The sequence below is a fragment of the Hippocampus comes genome, unplaced genomic scaffold (genome assembly GCF_001891065.2).
Source record: "Hippocampus comes isolate QL1 unplaced genomic scaffold, H_comes_QL1_v1.1 scaffold45, whole genome shotgun sequence".
NCBI lineage: Eukaryota > Metazoa > Chordata > Actinopteri > Syngnathiformes > Syngnathidae > Hippocampus > Hippocampus comes.
Window position 1 is genome coordinate 1792711 of NW_017805783.1, and position 19112 is coordinate 1811822.

Sequence of the window (19112 nt, forward strand, 5' to 3'; positions counted from 1 at the left end):
AAAGAAAAGCTCTGTACAACGCATATGACTATCATGAACAAAAGGGAAATTTAAGGACTGAGAGTGTCTGAAACTTTTTCAGTTGATTTTGAAATAAAACTTTAATGACAGGTATATATATATATGTATACTGTATGCATATAGGGTGGACTTGCAACATTCACATACACATTGTAATATAAAATAATCAAAATCATGATTAAACATCGCATCAGCATTTGTTTTTCACCAACAGACTTAAAACAGAAAGCATATTTGATGGTTTGGAGGTATTTCGCATACGCATAAAGAGGAATATGGACAAAGTGGAATGTTTTCGTGCCTTCAGTGTATTTACGAGTCTTTAAGCTGCAATTACAAGCATATTTTATAGCCACTTTTGTTTTCTTGCAAGACAGTATGATTTTTGCCTGCCGTTCATCTTTGTTGTATTCCTGCTATAATAACATCTACAGTCTGACAGATTTACAATTAACAGCTTTCAGAGCACAATCAGTAGCTATTAGTACACGTTTCTAGACGTAATGCACATGTGCTCACATATGCACCAGCAATCTCAATGTGATATTTATAACTAAACAAATACAAGATGCTGTGATCAATGAAGTGCTTTTCTCGTGATGTTAAGGGACCGATTCGGAGTGGTGAATACAAATGATTTAGGCAATACGCAAAATGGGATTTGTATCTGTCACAGTAAAATTGGTTTGAACAAATGTAGGTGAATAAAATACATGAGAAATACAAAGCCTGCGTGATGAATAGTAGTAGCGGTGGGTTGGAAGTGACCCACAATCAATAAATCTGTCTTTACTGGGTTGGAAAATGGCTTTGTTACTGACTGGTTTTGAAAAGACCTGCAGTGAACACCACCCGACTGTTTCTGTATTCTACGCAAAGAAATATTTCACAGCAATATTTCATTAAGGTTTGGCGCTAATCCACTCAAGTTTCTACTTTTTCTTTCTGCTTCTTGCTCTTTTTCAGGAATGATGGCGGCTTGAACTTCTTCTTCTTTTTGGACGGGGACTTGGATGGCGAACCTTCCGGTGTGCCACCCTGTGGTTTGGCAGGCAGAGCAGCAGGTGTGGAAGTGTCGTTAGTTGAAAGAGCCTTTATCCCTTTCTCGAGCTCTTCAGCCTGCGTCTCCTCTTCACCTTCGTTCTGTATGACTGCTGAAGCCGTCTTTGCGTCTCCTGTGCCGGGAATTGTAAGAAAATGCAAACACAATGGCAAGATTTTAGTAGTAGGGCACAAAGTCTCGAATGTTGTTGGAGGAGCAAAGCCAAATGGCATCCAAGTGCATCTTATCAGTGCAGATGGGCATGCGCACTTCGTGAGATGTGTGCAGTTTCTGTACTTACTAGTGAGACAAGACCAAAGCACCAGAGGTGTGCCCTATGAATCAATTGCGGAGTAACATAGAAAAGGACAGACAGACACAGAGGGACACAGGTACAGGAGATACAGTGGGTACAGGGACAAATGGATCTGTATCAACACTGATGACTGAGGTAACAAAACATTTTGACTTGAGACACATGTAAACCTGCAAGCCACCATTGATTGGCTTCAGATGCCATGTAGGCTTGTTTAAAGCTAGCCAAAATGTTCTGCGAGAAAACAGACAACAGCTAAAACCTGACACCCAATGTGACCCCCTTCAGCTGTGGAAGATATTGTATGTGGGACAGCCACAGATGTAACAATTGTCACAGCAGTAACGATCGATTGAAGAAAATAAAATGTTTACAACATGGTTACGGGGAAGTACTGTTGTAACTGTAACTGTTGCAGCAATGGCTGTTTGAAAGTGCTCTATAAATACAGCTGAGTTGAATTGAGTTGAGTAAGCATGAGGTCCATTAAAAAATGCTCTATATTTTCATCGCTTATTTTGAATCTAGACTGAGGTTTATCATATGTTCTGCTAGGGGTAGTCACCTTTTTGAGTCAAGGCAGTAGCTGCCCCCTGTACTGTATATGATACTTTTTTCGTATTACATATTATTAGGGGAAAAAAATGTCGAAAATGTTATGCATGTGGCCACCATCACATCACAAGGTCACCAATATTTGAGAATGAATTATTTATGAATTGTCTACATCGTCACATTTAGAATAGTGGGAAAATACTTGGTCATTGCATATGTATCTTGACAGCCAATTCAATGTGTACTGCAAATGCTTATGTTATACTTGGATATCAGCTTGTAGGTAGTTAGATCAAATTCTACAGAGGTGGTGGTGACTACTATGAGGAGTAACATGGCCATCAGGGACCATTTGAAGCAAGAGAGGGTAAAAGCAGAAGAGCAGAGTCGATCAGAATTGTTCATGGGAGGCTGCAGCAGGCAGCTGGGTCACATAGCCAAAGTGCATGGCATGCAGGGCAGGCAGTGAGTGCACCTCAAAAGCCTCACCTGAAAGGGTGGGGTGATTGGGCAGAGGGCCCTTTGTGGGGGAGCTAGCAGGGGAAGAGTCATTTGCCACCTCCTCCCCTACTTACACAAAGCACAGAACAACATACTGACAGACTGAGACAATTCCTCAGCTGCGCAGAAATTGTAGCTGTGAGGCAAAGAAAAGCAGACGCCCATGATGATTGTTGTGCACGGTAGCGATGGGCATATCAATACTGTGGTTTCGATATATTGATACTCAGATGTGTTTGGCATAGGTTTACTCAATATTCACTTAGGAATTTGAATTGGGGGTGAATGGATCACTTTCAACCATTCACTGTGAAAAAGTTACACTGCCACACATAGTGTGTATTGTTCTAGTCCGTGTCATGTTGACAAGGAAAGTTGAGACATACCGTCAAATGTACGACTCTAACACAGCCAGCACAGAGTGACGGAGCTGGGGGGGGGATGGCGAAACCAAAGCGTGGTATGCTATTATCTTACACCACTCAATGAAGTAGTAGCAAAGTGTCAAATGTGTACCAAAAGAGTTTCACAATATGTTCAAACACCTGAAGGCCACACCCCACAGCCACAATGATCTTGAAAAGACAAGCTGCACCAAGCTTGACCCAGATAGAAAGCTTGCAAAAAGGCTAAGTGTATACAGGTGCACAGCACCTTGTTTTGTGTTGTGTCTGTTACTTTGTCCTTAATGTTTATAATCACAATCTGATTTTACCACAACACAAACGTATTTACAGTTACTTCTCAATGGTAATCATCACAGCAATTAACATTTTTCCAGTCCGCCATTTGTCAGCGGCCTGGGCACCCGTCCGTCATCGTCAGTCAGTCATTTTTTTCCAGCACAAGCAAAACTGTGATTGTCAGTCCTTCATTGTCATTTCAGTGGCTCAGCATCAGAAAACAGGTGAGCCGTGATTGGTTGTTACCCGAGCCCTGAGCAACTGTGATGTCATTTTCACCTGACAGAAAATGGCCGCCCCTGAGATGCGTAAAAATGGGTGGATTTTAATGCTTAACTAATATTCCGCAAAGACAATATCAATTAGAATGCCATTTTTTTGAACTAGTGGAGAACAGGAGAGAACAGCGCCGAGGATATTTCTGGCAACATGATCATCACACCAAGGGCCAATGACAAAGATGACCGAAAGGTATGAGCAGCGTTTTAGGCAGTGGAATGATGCCTTGAAATCTGGAGCAACACCCAGACGTCTAGATTCAGGGCAAATTTCTTTCTCCTGGCCATAAGACTTTTAAATAACAATATAGGGACTGCAACAGCCACCACCCACCACACCACACTCTTCCTCAAGATCTGCACAATACGACAAGTTTATAATTAGTGGAATAATGCTGCTAAAATGATGTTGACGGTACAATACAATCACTATGTCACTTTATTCTCTTATTTCCATCCATCCATCATCTGATCTGCTTATCTTCACGACGGTCGCGGGTGTGCTGGAGCCTATCCCAACTGTCTTCGGAGGGGAGTCAAGTACCCCCTGAACTGGTCGCCAGCCAATCGCAGGGCACACATAGACGAACAACCATTTACATTCACATACACACCAATGGAGAATTAAAGTGCTCAATCAACCTTCCATGCATATAATGTAGGAGGAAAGCAGAGTACACAAAGAAAATCCGCGCAGGCATGGGGACAACATCAGCACTCCACACAGGAAGGCAGGAGCCCAGATTCAAATCCAGGACCTCTGCACAGAAGAGGAAGTGCTAACTAATCATCACCCGTGGTGCCTATGAAAGTGTCTGTGTGCGCATGTGCAAATGTAGTTAAGTCAAGAAGAAGGGTGGAAAACCTTGCCTCAGTGTGCTTCGAATGATGAATAATAAGAAGCAATAGTGGAGGCATGGTGGTTGACTGGTTAGCGCATCTACTTCAAAGTGCAGAGGTTGTGGTTTGATTCATTCCTGTGTGGAGTTTGCATGTTCACCACGTGCCTGCGTGGGTTTTCTCTGGGTACTCCTGTTTCCTCCCACATTCCAAAAACATGCATGGTAGGTGTATGAAACACTCTATATTGTCCCTAGGTGTGACTGAGTGTTTGTTTATGTGTGATCTGCGATTGCCTGGCAACCAGTTCAGTGTGTACCCTGCCTACTGCCCGAATACGGCTGCGACAGGCTCCAGCACCCCCGTGACCCTCGTAAGAATAACGTGGTTCAGATTATAGATGTCATTCTGTTTATTTTCTAATTCATCGGTACTGTGAGCTGAGGTACCAAAATTTAATTTAAAATGTGCACTGACCGTGTGTTTATCGAATCACAATAAAGAAGTCGAACTTCAGGTTAAGACAATCATTCTCTTCTGTCCTCAATACTGAAAGCAGACATTGGTTTTTTGTTTATTGAATATATTGATGAAGTAATTATGCAAGAACTACACTTATGAGTTTGAATATGCATATATTTTCAGAGGTCTGAACACTCAATTGAAGCAGGTATAAAAATAACTTATTTTATTCGGAATGGATGAGTAAGAATCAAAACCTTTGCAGAGGGGATTTAAAGAGGATACATTGATTTATAATGGACATTCCTGGCTCAAATCAATTTAGAATAATAAATATACATTTTCCAATATGTGTATTCATGTTTATGTTATTTATTTGACTTTTTTTATTTTTAGGTATTCTTTACGATATAATTAATGTGAATGACAAATATTTGTCATGTGATTTACCCATAAGTGAAAAAAAATGCAACAATAAGAAATGGTCGGTATCGGTATTGATGAAATTGCAAGACAAAGCATTGCTTTTCATATCAAATCCAAAAAAATGGGGTAGCGCCCATCCCTTGTGTACCGACTTAGATGATGAATTGATATACAGTATATAAAGAACACTGTGAACAACATATGTCAGGCAACAAAGACACAAAACACAAAGTTTGACATGAGACATAACATCTCACAGTGCCCAGACCAAAGGAAGATGAACTTTCAATTTTGGAAAGTCCAGTACAGTGCATGTCCTCTCTGCGATTTGCGTCCAAAAATAAGTTCAGTATGTTTGATTCATTGAAGTTTTAACTTATCGGTAAAGTGTAAATGTCAGTGTGAATGGTTGTCTTAATACGACTGACATGTTGTCCCTCTGAATGATCGACTAAATCAGCTGAGATAGAGTCAGCAGACAGTTCAACTACTAAAATGTTGCAGTGTTTGCAAATATACCTTGCTGGTTTGGGCATCGTTATGTATTGTGAGAAAGTTAATTCGGCTATAAATGACAACTTTAGTTCGAGCTTAACGGAGAACAAATGTCTGTCTTCAAACGAGACAAAGCATACAAAGTTTGGTCAAGACTGGCTGGATGAAACCTACCATTGGCCCCAATGTCTCGTTTCTTCTGCACTTCCATGCGGTAGTCCTCTAGCTCCTGGTCTGTCAGCTGATTAAAGGGGTTGGGGGTTTCGGGCTCTAGTGGTTCTTGGGGCGGAATGACCGGTGACTGAATGAAAGGACAAAAAGAAAATCACAGCTCCTAGCTATAGAGAGGATTTGCAAGGAGAAACAGTTGTGTTCGCGATAACAGCAGTTCTTTCCATTTAGTAGCTTCATACACCAACCATGATAACCAAAAAGAAAGGGCTGGATGTGTTTATTAACCAAACAAATAATAGCGGCATCATACAAAAGTCTTTCAAATAACCATTGAAAGGAAAAAGGCTTGGAAGCAAATAAGTAGATTTACTCAACATGTACAGTTATACTCCCATAGGTTTATTTGAAGCGTAATGTTACATCATCATCAGCATCATCCTAAATTCCATCACCTTTGTGTCATTTCTTCATACCAACACTGTTGTATGCTGTACTTAATTCAGTTGATTGTTTTATTGAAATCTATATCAGTTTTGGACAGGCTTCATCCGAAAAAGTGATGCCTTCTTTAAAAAGGCAATAAGAAGCAAGTTGCAACAACCCAAAACTAAATAAATAAGTAAAATGAAACAGGGATGAAGCAGAAAGCATTTGACACTGTCTTACTCTTACTCAGTGAGGAGTTGACTTTTGCTCATAATACATGTATACTTGTTTTTGCGGTTACTTTAAGCATATTAAACTTCATTCATTCATTTTCCGATCAGTTTATCCTCACAAGGGTCGCGGGGGGTGCTGGAGCCTATCCCAGCTGTCTTCGGGCAGTAGGCAGGGGACACCCTGAACTGGTTGCCAGCCAATCGCAGGGCACACAGAGACGAACAACTATCCACGCTCACACTCGCACCTGGGGACAATTTGGAGTGTTCAATCAGCCTGCCATGCATGTTTTTGGAATGTGGTAGGAAACTGGAATACCCGGAGAAAACCCACGCAGGCCCGGGAGAACAAGCAAACTCCACACACGGAGGCCGTAGCTGGAATTGAACCCGGTACCTCTGCACTGTGAGGTTGACGCGCTAACCACTTGACCACTCATGTTAAAGTTGCAAAGCTTTAAATGATCATTTATTTCAACATGTTCAACTATAGCATAGAGCAATGCTACTAATGCAAACAAATAGTCAGCCCTTTCAACACACCTTTCATGACAATATCTAAAATGTTACGATGTGGCCTAAAATGAACTATTAATTGCTGCTGATCCACAACTTCTCAGCCTTGGAAATCTGCCATTTCATTACAACAAGTGATAGCAAGGTTTTGCCAAGTGTTTGCAAGTATGCACGTGACGGCTCTTGAGCAATGGTAGTTGATTTGGACCACAAGTATTTAGCAATATTAATCAATCACCATTGCGGAAAGTATCTAAAGGAAGCCAGCTAACGTTACCTCCATCACCTCAATGTCCCTGTATTACCCAAACGTTACAACTGCTTACTGGCAGTTACACTTTCCACCTCACTCTGTCCTGTGGTTTCGGAAGCTAGTGGAATGTTGTCAACCTGGGCTGGAATACTAGTAGCTCACAGTTGCAAGAAGCTGGTCAGCCTCATGCAACGCAGATGTAAAGCAGTTCTCTTGCTATGCAATGAAATAAAAGCATGGAAATGATTTTGAGCTTTACACACATTTTAAAGCCCACTGCTATTACTTTGAACACAACTGTATAGTATGTATAAAGACACTGCGTTTTACCGGAGGACTGTCATCCGTTACAACACTGGCGAGGACCTGAGACTGAGGCCCTGCTGTCTTCATGTCTTGACGATTCTGCTCACGGATCTAAGGTGGAAAAATAAAGTGAAACAAGTATACTGTACTTGAACACCTGTGTTCACAGGTAGGTTACCTTGTTTCGTGTCTCGATGACTTCCCGAGGGTTAGTAAAAAGAGGCACAAACTGGTTTGGGTTTTCTATTTTGATTGCGGTACTGGCGCCTTGTGTCAATTCTTCTGTCTTCATCCACTGAGGGAGAGAGACAACAGTTGGTTGACAAAACACCAAACCCTCTTTGCTATTTAATGAGATGACGGGCTTCCAAAGTGTACAGTATTCCATCTTCCTCTTGAAGATGCTTATTTATTCTGCCACCAGAGGGCAGACTATGCAGCAAACTCAAAAATCTAGTTGAGGCGTCTTCTCTGCATTGCAGGGCTTTATTGAGGTGGGATGGAGGCGGTAAACAGTGTGGGAAAACTAGCTCCTCCCAATGGCATGAAACGGATGTCCAATTTCCTTTTTCCATCAATTCAACTATCCATTTTCAACATCACTTAGTCATGTCCGGTTGTGTGGAAACTGGAGTGTATCCCAGGAGCTGACCAAAACAGAGAGGCAGGATAAAACCTGAACTGATAAATAATAAATCAGGGACAAGGAAAATAGGTGGATATAAAGTCAACTATAAAAACCTCAATCGTACCAATCAGTGCAACTTCACCCATTTTCATTTGTTTTCAAGAAACAAAAATAGTCCCGGCGATGGTCACTCTGACAACAATAAGAAATACATTCCAGATCTTTGAAATGCTTTTACTAGACTTGTTCAAATTATGATATTAAGCATTAGCTGACTTTGGATGAGCGGTAATAAGAATGCCAATGCTTCTTATTTTTATTGTGCTAAGACTTGATGGACACATACAGTACAACGATTGCGAGTGGGTTGCGCTCGGTCCAGGGCAGGGGCGGGGTGGCCATCAGGAATACGTGGAAAAGATGTTCATTTTCCCGAAAGACCAGTGTACTGTATTGATGGGTCGGCGCATGACGGCCCATCGACGACAATTTGTCAAAGCATGATGCAAAGGTGGAGTGAGGTTGAGAGGCACTGAAATGGCAAAATCAAGTCAGGATTCTGCTTCAACTGTGCAAGATCAGATCTTTGTCACAGCTGACCAACAACTTGACACGGCAATAATCGACCCAATAAAAGCCTTACTTGGATAGTTTATGTCCAGCAAAAGACCACTGGTTCAAATATATGGTATCATTCCCCAAACTAATCCCATTTTCAACACTACGTCCTTACAGTGGTGCGCTGGTGTCCAGGACTGGTTTGCTCCTGGTTGACTTTCTGGTAGGTATTGGGAGTGTTGAGCCATCGAGTTCTCTCCTGCTGTTGGCGATGGGTAAAATGGTGCTGCTTGAGACCTAGAGGAACTCCATCATCATTGAACTGGTGAAAGGCTGTGGTGGTTGCAGGAACCTCTATATCCTTTCGTGTTTGTGACCGTGATCGTTCCAGCAGCAAAGGGAAACGGTAAGCATAACCTGTACGGTAACCCTGGAAGAGACCAATTGGGAAATGTTTACACAGTGGAGCCTCAAGTTACAAAATTAATGAGTTCCGTAACCTGAAATGTCCATAAATAAAAGTCATGTTTCTCATTGAAATGAATGTAAGTGCAATTAATCCGTTCAAGCCCCAAAACAAAGTTATACTTTTTTTTAAACAGTGTCCAGTTGAAAATAAATGTAATGCAAAATAGAAATAAGTTGAAACACACTACCGTACTAGAAAGAATTAAAACTCTAACTAGTATTCACCTGTTTATTGCTTGTAAACTTTAACTAAGGAGAGGAGAAAAACTACAGCTCCTCCAGTGAAACTATGTATTGTTTTTGTCTGGTTCTTTTCTAATTTATTGGTTGATTTTGACATACCGATCAGGGAAACTTGTCTGTTTCTGTTGCCAAATAATCACAAGGTGGGACCCAATTTTTGCTACACATTGCTTTTTTTTTTTTTTTCTTTTTTTTTTTTTTTCTTTTTTTTTTTTTTTCTTTTTTTTTTTTTTTCTTTTTTTTTTTTTTTCTTTTTTTTTTTTTTTCTTTTTGCCTTGCTGATGCTATCACAAGTGAGCGTTTTCTGTCTACAGAAGGCAGCACTTCCTTGGAGTGGACACGGCTGCTTCTGGCACCTGTGATTGGGTGAATGTATTCTACATAAGTGGAATTCCGCATCGCGACAACACGACTATTTTGACGTGATTCCACCGACATTAAATATTTGCTGCTTAAGTAAATAGATGCTACAATTCAATAAATAATTGACTGTGGATAGTATTTTTTGATGAAAATGGACTCTATGCACAGCAGCTTGTTGTATATTTCTGGTGGGAAGATTCGGAGGCCTACAGCTTCAAGTTTTAAACCACCATACAATGTGGTATTTCTTGTGAAAAGTTCAACCGAACCTTTACTGGTCCTCAGATGTCATATCTTTAATGCCCGCCACATTAACAGTAACTACCCCAAGACTGTATATCATGAGTTGAGCTAATTAATGGATGCCAGAAAGATTGACATAAGGCCAACGTTTTTCTACCAGATGAAACAGGTCTAATGTGTCCAAAATGGTTCCTATTGTTGTACTGTCTTGGCCGCCACCACAGAGGAGGGTGGCTCTGCCTAGCCCATGTGACAATATGTGAGTCGGTGGACTTTACTGGATGTAACTAGATATGTGTGCCACAGAATAAATAAGAAAGTCAAGTAAGAGAAAGGTCACATCGATATGACGGTATACGGTATTGCATTTGTTTTCCCTCCTGTTCATTAGTTTGGTTTATGGAGGATAATTAACAGAACGACAAATTATAAGGGATGTCTGTAGTCTCATTTTCTGTACTATGGTAAATTTATTGCAACATGTAATTAATTGCAAACGAAACCAGACATCTTTTTTTTTTTTTTTTTTTTTTGGTGACTCACCAAATTATCTAGAGTCCTCATTAAGGCTTCAAACTCATGTTCTCCGATGCGGCTCTTTTGCATTGGGCCAAAGGTCGACCCAGCCCAGCCCACAGTGCCAGCATGATTGGGTTTATGGGTGGTCCGGTCAAGTAAAATCAGGTTCTGTTCACCGCCGGCACTGCACAATGCTGATACCTGGCATACATAAAGTGAATTATCAAATTGAATAATTTGAAAATGCGGCCATGTAAATGAGTACGTTTCGATAAGGTGTTTGTGTGCATGTACCTGGATTTGACAGGCAGCCTGAATGTGGTAGATTGCGTAGAAGGCCTCCTCCACAGACTCCCCCAGGGCCACTATGCCGTGATTTCTAAGCACCAGTACCTTCACATAATTGAAATCCATGATATAATCGGATTAAATGATCAAGAATTAGATGGCCATCCAAGTGCATCCATAGGGCTTTCCTAAAAGCGCTCCTCTCGGAGCAGTCCTACATTCACTAATTAAGTAATCATTCTTTGCACCCATGAGGAAAGCACAACACCGCTGCTGAACAAACCACTATAATGTATGGGTGATCAACCTTTTGTAGTTTCCTAACCTTGCAGGTGGGCCCAAGGCTCTTCTGAAGCTCCACACGGTCTTCCTCTACCTCCATTACTCCATTGTATTCATAATAGGCCACATCCCCAACCAGGAGGGCTTCATGGGACAATGGCAGTAGGCCACATTTCATAGCTGACACCTAAAGGCAGACATTGGTAGTGAAAACTCATAAAGAAGTATTGACATCAACATCCTGTATGTTAGGCTGCAAAGACGTTTTTGAGGGCAGGTCCTAAAGCAAAAAAAGCACCCCTTATCAAAATATTACAACGATTAAGAAAAAAAAGGGTCGTATGGATTGAATTTGGGTATTAATGTGTGTTAACATAATCAACAAAAATACAAATATTAGCTAAGGAAGTGAAAGAAGCTACAGTGGATATAAAAGGTCTATGCAGCACTATTCAATGGAAGACTTTCGAGATACAAAAAAATTAGACCAATATTAATCCTTTTAAATGCAAAACCATATCAGTTTTCCATTATTAGGCAAGAAAATATGAACTTCATTTGGGATTAATCAGAGGCACTTGAAATGGGGGCAGGTGGGTTGACTCGCATTCAAGGTGAGTTTGAGTGTGACACTTTACCAACCTTGAACACAGCCACATCACATGTGTGCCTACACATTATCTACGTACTGTATATATATATATATATATATATATATATACACACACACACACACACACACGCAACCTCATGAAACACACACACACACACACACACACACACACACACACGCACACACACACACACACACACACACGCAACCTCATGAAACAAAACATTGGTTTAAATTTGATTTAGGACAATTACAAGAAGTCATTAATCACCATTTCCCAGGTGACTTACTGCTGCTGTGGCCGGTGTGTGGAGGTGAAGCAGGCATCGGGCATCCGGTCGGGCTGAATAGATGGCTGAGTGCAGGCTGAACTTGTCCTTGTCCACACCAAGGTTTGCATTGCCCTTCTCCACCATTTCACCCAAGATATTCACCTTTACCTGAAAATTATCCCACGGATAATATGTGCTTTACAGGTGACAACATCTACTTGGGATATCGGTACACAACTATGACACAACAACAAGTAAGACACCCTCTTAATCTTTAAAATACATTCACCATAGTTTTAGTGTACTATTCAGACATTATTAAAATTTGAACACAACATTTTAGCTTACCACACAACACTTGGTTGTTTGGATAGAAGGTGTAGTATTTTATGTTTGCAACCAATATATTGTCCCTTTATAAAGCAAAGAACCATTTTTGGGAACTTTAAGTTACGGTAACTTAATTTCTAAAATATGTGCCCTTTCAGTCTTAAAGAGGAAATATTACTTTTTCATTTCTTTTGTACACTTAGCCGAGTCGCTGGAATGCCTGCCCATCTATCAAGTGTTTAACTGAACAAAATCAATCTTTTATTAACTGCCTATGCCTGAAAATGAAAGTGAGCCATTCTGAATTTTGCCAAGCTCAAGTAATTTACGCTGTATCACCCACACAAAGTGTTTCAGTCCCAAGACTTATCCGCAAGGCTGAGTGACGATCCAGCATTTCTGAACAACTTCTGGAGTTTACACAGAAGCGCAATCATGTCAAACCCAAAAGGCAAGCAGAACTGGGGTGTTGGCTCAGATTAGCATTGGCAAATCATGTTATCAGCATTATCTTAAGATCACTGCCACATTCGAACGTTCGGCAAAGTTGCTGACGTGGCAGTGGAGAATATTTCGGTTTGCCAATGTGTCTGCTGCATTTGCCACAGGCATCCGCACACTTGATTTGCTGTCTTGGTAATGAAGTTTTGCTTCTACAAGTGAAAATGCAAATTAAGCTTTTACATTGTCGATATGGGAGCCAACTTTTCTCCTCCGACATCGTGCTGCTTGAGAATAAGAAGCCGCTCACCTTATCGCAACACTCTCAGCCTTCACCCCGTTGTCCTGGAAATAAAACTTGTATTCTGTACTGACCCCGCTGTAGAAAAGGGTGGAGTGAGCAATGGCTTATTTGCATGAGGTAGGACCTCTGGCCATCCCCCAAAACACGCTAATTTCAGCAAGCTACTTTAATTTGTGAAAAACTTTGTGCATCTCTTTTAACCCATGTGCGTTGATTTTTTTTAACGACACATCGGACGAAGGCACCATAATGGAACGGTGGCTTTAAAGTGTAATATCAAAGTCATTTCTAAATCCTTTTTTTTCTTGCGACCACTCAAAATGTTCAGTGGCGTCAGACCTATCCATACATATCTAGTTTCTATTTACTTATTGAGGTTGGTGCCCTCTATGGACATCAAAGCAATAAAAAGCAGTATTGTGCTATGGGTATAAGTAACTATCATCTGCATATAAGTAAAAAACAAAAACATTGAATTCGGACTATTCAATATGGACAAGTTAGCGCCTTCAACATGTTAATAGATCATGACATAATTTTAGTTTGTACGTCAACAGTCCTGTTACGGCATGTTTTGGTGCACACGGGTTAAACTTGTATCATGTGTTATTTCCTGGCTAATCGGCAAAGAAAGATTAATAATAATAAAAAGGTAGGAGTTGAAATTAAAAAAAAAAAATCTAAGGACAGTAAACAGTTGTCATCGATCATTTATAAATTAATTGCAATAAATATTAGCATTTAAAAGTAATTGAAAAGAAATGAAATTCTGCAGCATAAGTTTTGAATTTTAGAATATTTCAATGACGGTCCTGTAAGGGCAACTAAAAGGATCGTATCTGGACTACATTATGGGAAGTATGCATGGTTCTTGGAATAGCCTACTACTAACCAGGCTTGCTCCAGTAACCTCACTGTAGGCCAGACCATCTTGTAGCACCAAGAAGTGTTCCTGTTCTTTGCTAACCCGCAGCTGTCAAAAAAGACAAGACACATCATGAATGACAATATCACTGAAAACGGAGTCATAACAAACCACTGCGATTAGAAGTGTTTCAACACAACAAAAATCAAACAAACAGTGAGACAGGTGTGACTGATCTGGGCCCAGCCATAGAGATCAAAAAGACGATGGACACTGGCAAGCTTGCAGCGCATCAGTCGTTCCCCTTTCACCATGCTGCCAGAATCCCAGCCTTGGAGGTCATTAATGGGGGTGACCATCATCATGTCTGGAAGGTGGACAAAAACACACACATTCAGACAAGGAGATGCTGTCAAACACAAAGCCACACGAGGAAATATTGTGACTGTAGGTCTTGTGCTGAGATCGTATGAAATAACGGGGCCATACCATATTTGATTCAGGCCCTCTGAGGATTGAGGCCATTGTGACTAAAGAATTAAAAATCTTTAAACCAAAAATTAAAAAGCACGGTATTTTTTTGCTTGTTTTTCTGTCGGTATGCCATGTAGCTAGCTACTTATCTGATTCATGAAGAATGACATTAGGAGCAGATGGACCAGACAAAAGAATGACTACATTGTGACATAACTGGTTGAAAACGAAAATAATTACCCAGCTTTACATTTTTATCTGAGCTTCTTCCAGAATTTTGGAGATGCTTTTCCTCATGACACAGCTATTTTCCAATAATCTTCCGTTACATCGATTGGAAAGCTGCTGACATCTCTCTTTTATCCGAGATGTAATGATGGCTCAATACAACACAAGTGCCACACACATCATACTGTTTTTATCATAATTTGTTTTCTTGTTCGAAGGGTTTCCACTTTTTCATTCTTTTCTGTATGTTCCTGTATGTCATACAAAGCAAGCTATCCTCAAACAATCACAGAAGTACAGTACATGTTTAATTCAGATAGGCTGCGATAGCAATGGGACAGAGCCAGACAAAGAGTACAATTCCTGCAATGCAGTGAATCTGGTAAAATGATCTTTAACATTGTAAAAACTATATTTTACTTATATACTTCCTTGAATAAAAAGCGATCATTTTGCGTATTGAGTGCCTGCCGTTAACTATTTTGAAATCAATTCAGCCATATTAAAGGTAAGAGGACACAAAACAATCGATCCAGGACAACAACAGTTCGGAAAATTCTGGAATTTACACTATGCACTCCATCATAATTTATACATACTAGATGGGGAGACTGGTAGGGTTGCAGGGGAGCCATGCAAGGCCATATAGTCAGCCAATTGCCTGAGTGCCCAAAGGTTTGATGAGCTGCCACCCTTCTTCATCTGCTCCTGGATAAGCGCATCCAGCTCCTCCTTGAATGACTGCGCACATGCAAGAACATGTTCATGGGAAATACTGTCAATACAATGCTCTGCAGTTTTACGATCGAATTTCAAAATGTCTGAGTATTACAAATGATGGAGCATCAGTTCTTTTACTTTGAAAATTTTCAGAATCGTATGTAGTTGATATTCTACATGCAGAAGCACCATAATAGGCAGCTTAGTGAGAATGTAATAGTGTAGCATTCGTGCCGCATCAGCACAAAAGTGATACTTGAGATCAAATTGATTTTCGGACAGAGTTACAACCTCATCATTTTATCCCACTCTTGACATTTTTTATTTTACTGGAGTTCTGTCGAGCAGACCGAACTCACCGGACTCTGAAGAAGGCTGGAGATGTGTTTCTTAAGATGCGATCCAGAGCCAGGAGTTGAATGCTGAGGTGACTGGAGGCCTTCGGGGACCCCATTGCTGGGGCTCCGCTGCACTGGGGTTTCAACTGGGGTCGGAGACTTGCTCATCTTCCCCACTTGCTGTGTCACAACCCCGGCTTGGTCGAGGACAACTGACAAGCATATCATCGGAAACGTAACGACATTCATACATTACACGCGAGAGTGCAGGGAGTTCAATACATCCGTCCATTTCCCAAGTTGCAGTGTGTCTCAACTGACAAGGGTTAATGATCATCTGTCAATCACAGGGCTAAAACCGAGACAACTGTTGACACTCATACTCACACCCACAGGCAATTTAGAGTGTTCAGCTGATCTAACATACTATACATGGTTTTGAATTGTGGCAGGAAGCCAGAGTACCCCCTGAAAGTCATGAAATCTCCACACAGATAAGCACTAACCCATTTGACACAAAAACAAAGTGTTTACATTTGAATTTACACTGTTCCCCACTTCGGACATTGCGAGCTGATTTATGTTACCAAACCAAAATGAGACCGTATATCACTGGCAGAAGGAAGCATTGAGCACAAGTGGTATGACTTCATATGCAGGCAGCGCCATCAGCACTATTAACTCGAAGTAAAACTGCAGCTCAGCTTGGTAATGGTAAAAAGAGAAAAGAATTACCTTAACGATCTTTTGAAAACTGGGGCCTCTTCTCAATTGTGTATTCACACACACACTCACATTTTTACACGCATTGCTGCAGGGAGCAGATAAGGTCCCAAAACACCCCACACCCACGTTGACTTAATAACAGTACTCGCAGCATATCAGTACATACAATAAGAGTATACTGTGTATCCATAGAAAATTGTATTTTAAAACCAAAGCTTACACATTATTGGGTGAGGAGAGCCTGCCATGGCTCTAGTAATAACACTGCACTTGTGGGACAATGGGACCATCACATTTGGCAGGAATGTATAATGATGCTTTGCTTGACATGCACATGCATGTTGCGACTGGACTGTAAATGGGTCTACCCAGAGTGGTTTTGGGAGCACCGACATCCATTGGAATAATTACCTAAAGTACTTCTACATTGATTTTCTTTGGCTCCACTTTCATTATGGTCGAACCAGAATAGACGTGAATATTGTATTGTGATTCTCACAATGTACTTCATATAATAACTCAATAATCCTCAAAGCAAGGAAACAAAGCATTTCTTAACATTATATTATGCATTGTCTGGAAAAAAAAAACATATTTACATCTGGATTGATCATTGGGTAGAAAGTCAAAAAGACCACCTAATCAGTCTGCAATTAAAAAAAAAAAATATATATATATATAGTAATAATAATACAACTGGCTGTTGACTTGTCTAGGGTAAACCCCACTCAGCAGCAGTAGGTCCAGCTGAAGCGCAAAGTGCAATCTAACTGTGCGCATGGGTGGAGTTTTCTTTCTTTTGGTATTTTCGTAGATGGGCACAGGGGCATTTGCAGCATTGTGGGAGTGAACACAGCCGATTTGTTTTCCATCCAATGGAAATGGTTCCCCTCATTCTTTTTAAATTCAGCGCAATCGAGGCGCACAGTCTTTGACATTGCGGAAGCAAAAGTAGATTCACTGGAGTGTGCAGAAAATCCAAGCGGGCAAATTATTTTTATAAGGAACTGCAAGCAGACTTCCATGGGTGGATGATCGCAGAAACTACAGCTGATCTTATCCTGTTCTCACTTACATTGTATATATATATATATATATATATATATATATATATAGTATAGTGTATTGGAATATTGTATATTCCAATTCACTGACATTGCAATGAAACCTCAATTCTGCAGTTATATCCTTGTTATAATGTCTGTTTTATTTACATCTTATTATACTGTGTCTCTTCACTTTTACTCTTCATCCAGAAATGTTTGATATAATTTTTGAATGGGGGTGGAACCTTGAACAAGCCCTACAGGCTTCATTCATTCCTTGCACTGTTTGTAAATGACAAATAAACAAACAAACAAGAAAACACATTGGAGTGGTTTTGTGCCAATTGCAGGGCACGCAAACCATTTACACTCACATTCACACCTAAGAACAGTTAAACATCTTTGTTGAACCTAACATGTATACTTTTGGAATGTGGGAGGAAACCATAGTACCTGAAGAAAACCCACACAAGCACGAGGAGAACATGCAAACTCCACGCAGAAAGACTGGAGTCCAAATTTGAACCTCCATCCTCAGAACTGTGAGGAGGATGTGCAAACCTTTCGATTTCGTTGTCTATCAGACAGACATTTTTAAAATTGTTGAAACATGCTATATATTGTAGAATCGATGTTTGATGAACTGCTCCAGTTGTACTGTATATAGACCTGTACTACACATGCAATCCGACAGGCACTGGTTCTATAGTCACGTCAACACAGCTCTATGTATCAACAACATTTCACCGGTCAGAGAGTAAACAATATCTATAAAACACCCTCATCGTCAAACATTCCCTTGTGGGCTGCACGTTGCCTGGCTGCCTAGCAACACTCACACGCAACGCAGCATCAGCACCAGCCGAGCCAATGATGAGGCTAATGGACTCTTGCAATGTCTGGATGTGAAGGCCGACAGCCACGACACGGCGACTGCTGGTGTGCGCTGTTCGCGTTGTGTCGTCAGGAAAATCAAATGCGTGACAAATACAAGGCATGCACGGGCGTGCGAGGTGTCCAAATGCGATTGCTAGCATACAACTAAACGATTTTGCGCCTGACACAAATAGAATATTTGATGTGAAAAAACAAAAGTGCATAAAACGCACAGAGGAGGGGGGTCGATGCTTTTCGAGAGTGTGATTGTCATTTTTGTTGGAGCTTCTAATCAGCAGCGAAACGCACACACGCTATCTCGTGCACGGATAAGGGTGCATGCAGTGCAACGCCCAAATCCACACATCACTGAGATGTCGAATGCAATATAACGATTCGGAGATAGTGGACTGACTGACCTCAGTGCTTTCCCACGACGCCTCCACTGTGTGGCTGCAGAACACCAAATGACGACGTCAAAGCAGGCAGATGTGGTCAGCTGCAAATGTGTTTGCGACAGCTCCGTTTCTTTGTCAGAGCATACGATGGCAAGTCAGTGGACCATGATGCTTTTCATCGCCGTCTGCGCCGTGGACCAGCCCACTGCCACGCCTGTTCTGTCTCACACGGTTACACAGCAACACCCAGTTTCAGGAATACATGCAAGGATTACTCCCGTGACGCCCATTTGGATTTCCAGCGCCGTGTATAAAAAGGTTGCCGGATAACATATTAAGGCCCGATTAAGTCGAAACGGTCA

The 19112-nt window shown here is 41.0% G+C and overlaps 1 protein-coding gene across 4 annotated transcripts; it reads right to left on the reverse strand.

Moving 5' to 3' along the window:
- Window positions 1-82: 82 nt before the first annotated feature.
- Window positions 83-18924, reverse strand: add2 (adducin 2 (beta)). Of its 4 annotated transcripts, none has more exons than XM_019885284.1 (15): window positions 18772-18921; window positions 15726-15916; window positions 15246-15387; window positions 14160-14311; window positions 13972-14052; window positions 12023-12172; window positions 11163-11306; window positions 10844-10942; window positions 10574-10750; window positions 8889-9143; window positions 7706-7822; window positions 7552-7638; window positions 5794-5920; window positions 2424-2501; window positions 83-1196 (listed from the first exon to the last, which is right to left on the reverse strand). In XM_019885284.1, the coding sequence occupies exons 2-15, from the start codon at window positions 15870-15872 to the stop codon at window positions 946-948; spliced, it is 2007 nt and encodes a 668-aa protein (XP_019740843.1). In that variant the 5' UTR covers window positions 15873-15916; window positions 18772-18921; the 3' UTR covers window positions 83-945. The 4 variants fall into 4 exon arrangements, with proteins under 4 accessions (XP_019740843.1, XP_019740844.1, XP_019740845.1 ...); XM_019885285.1 differs by lacking the exon at window positions 18772-18921 and adding an exon at window positions 16440-16547; XM_019885287.1 differs by lacking the exon at window positions 83-1196 and adding an exon at window positions 1203-1398 and having other exon boundaries at window positions 18772-18924.
- Between the last annotated feature and the right edge of the window lie 188 nt (window positions 18925-19112).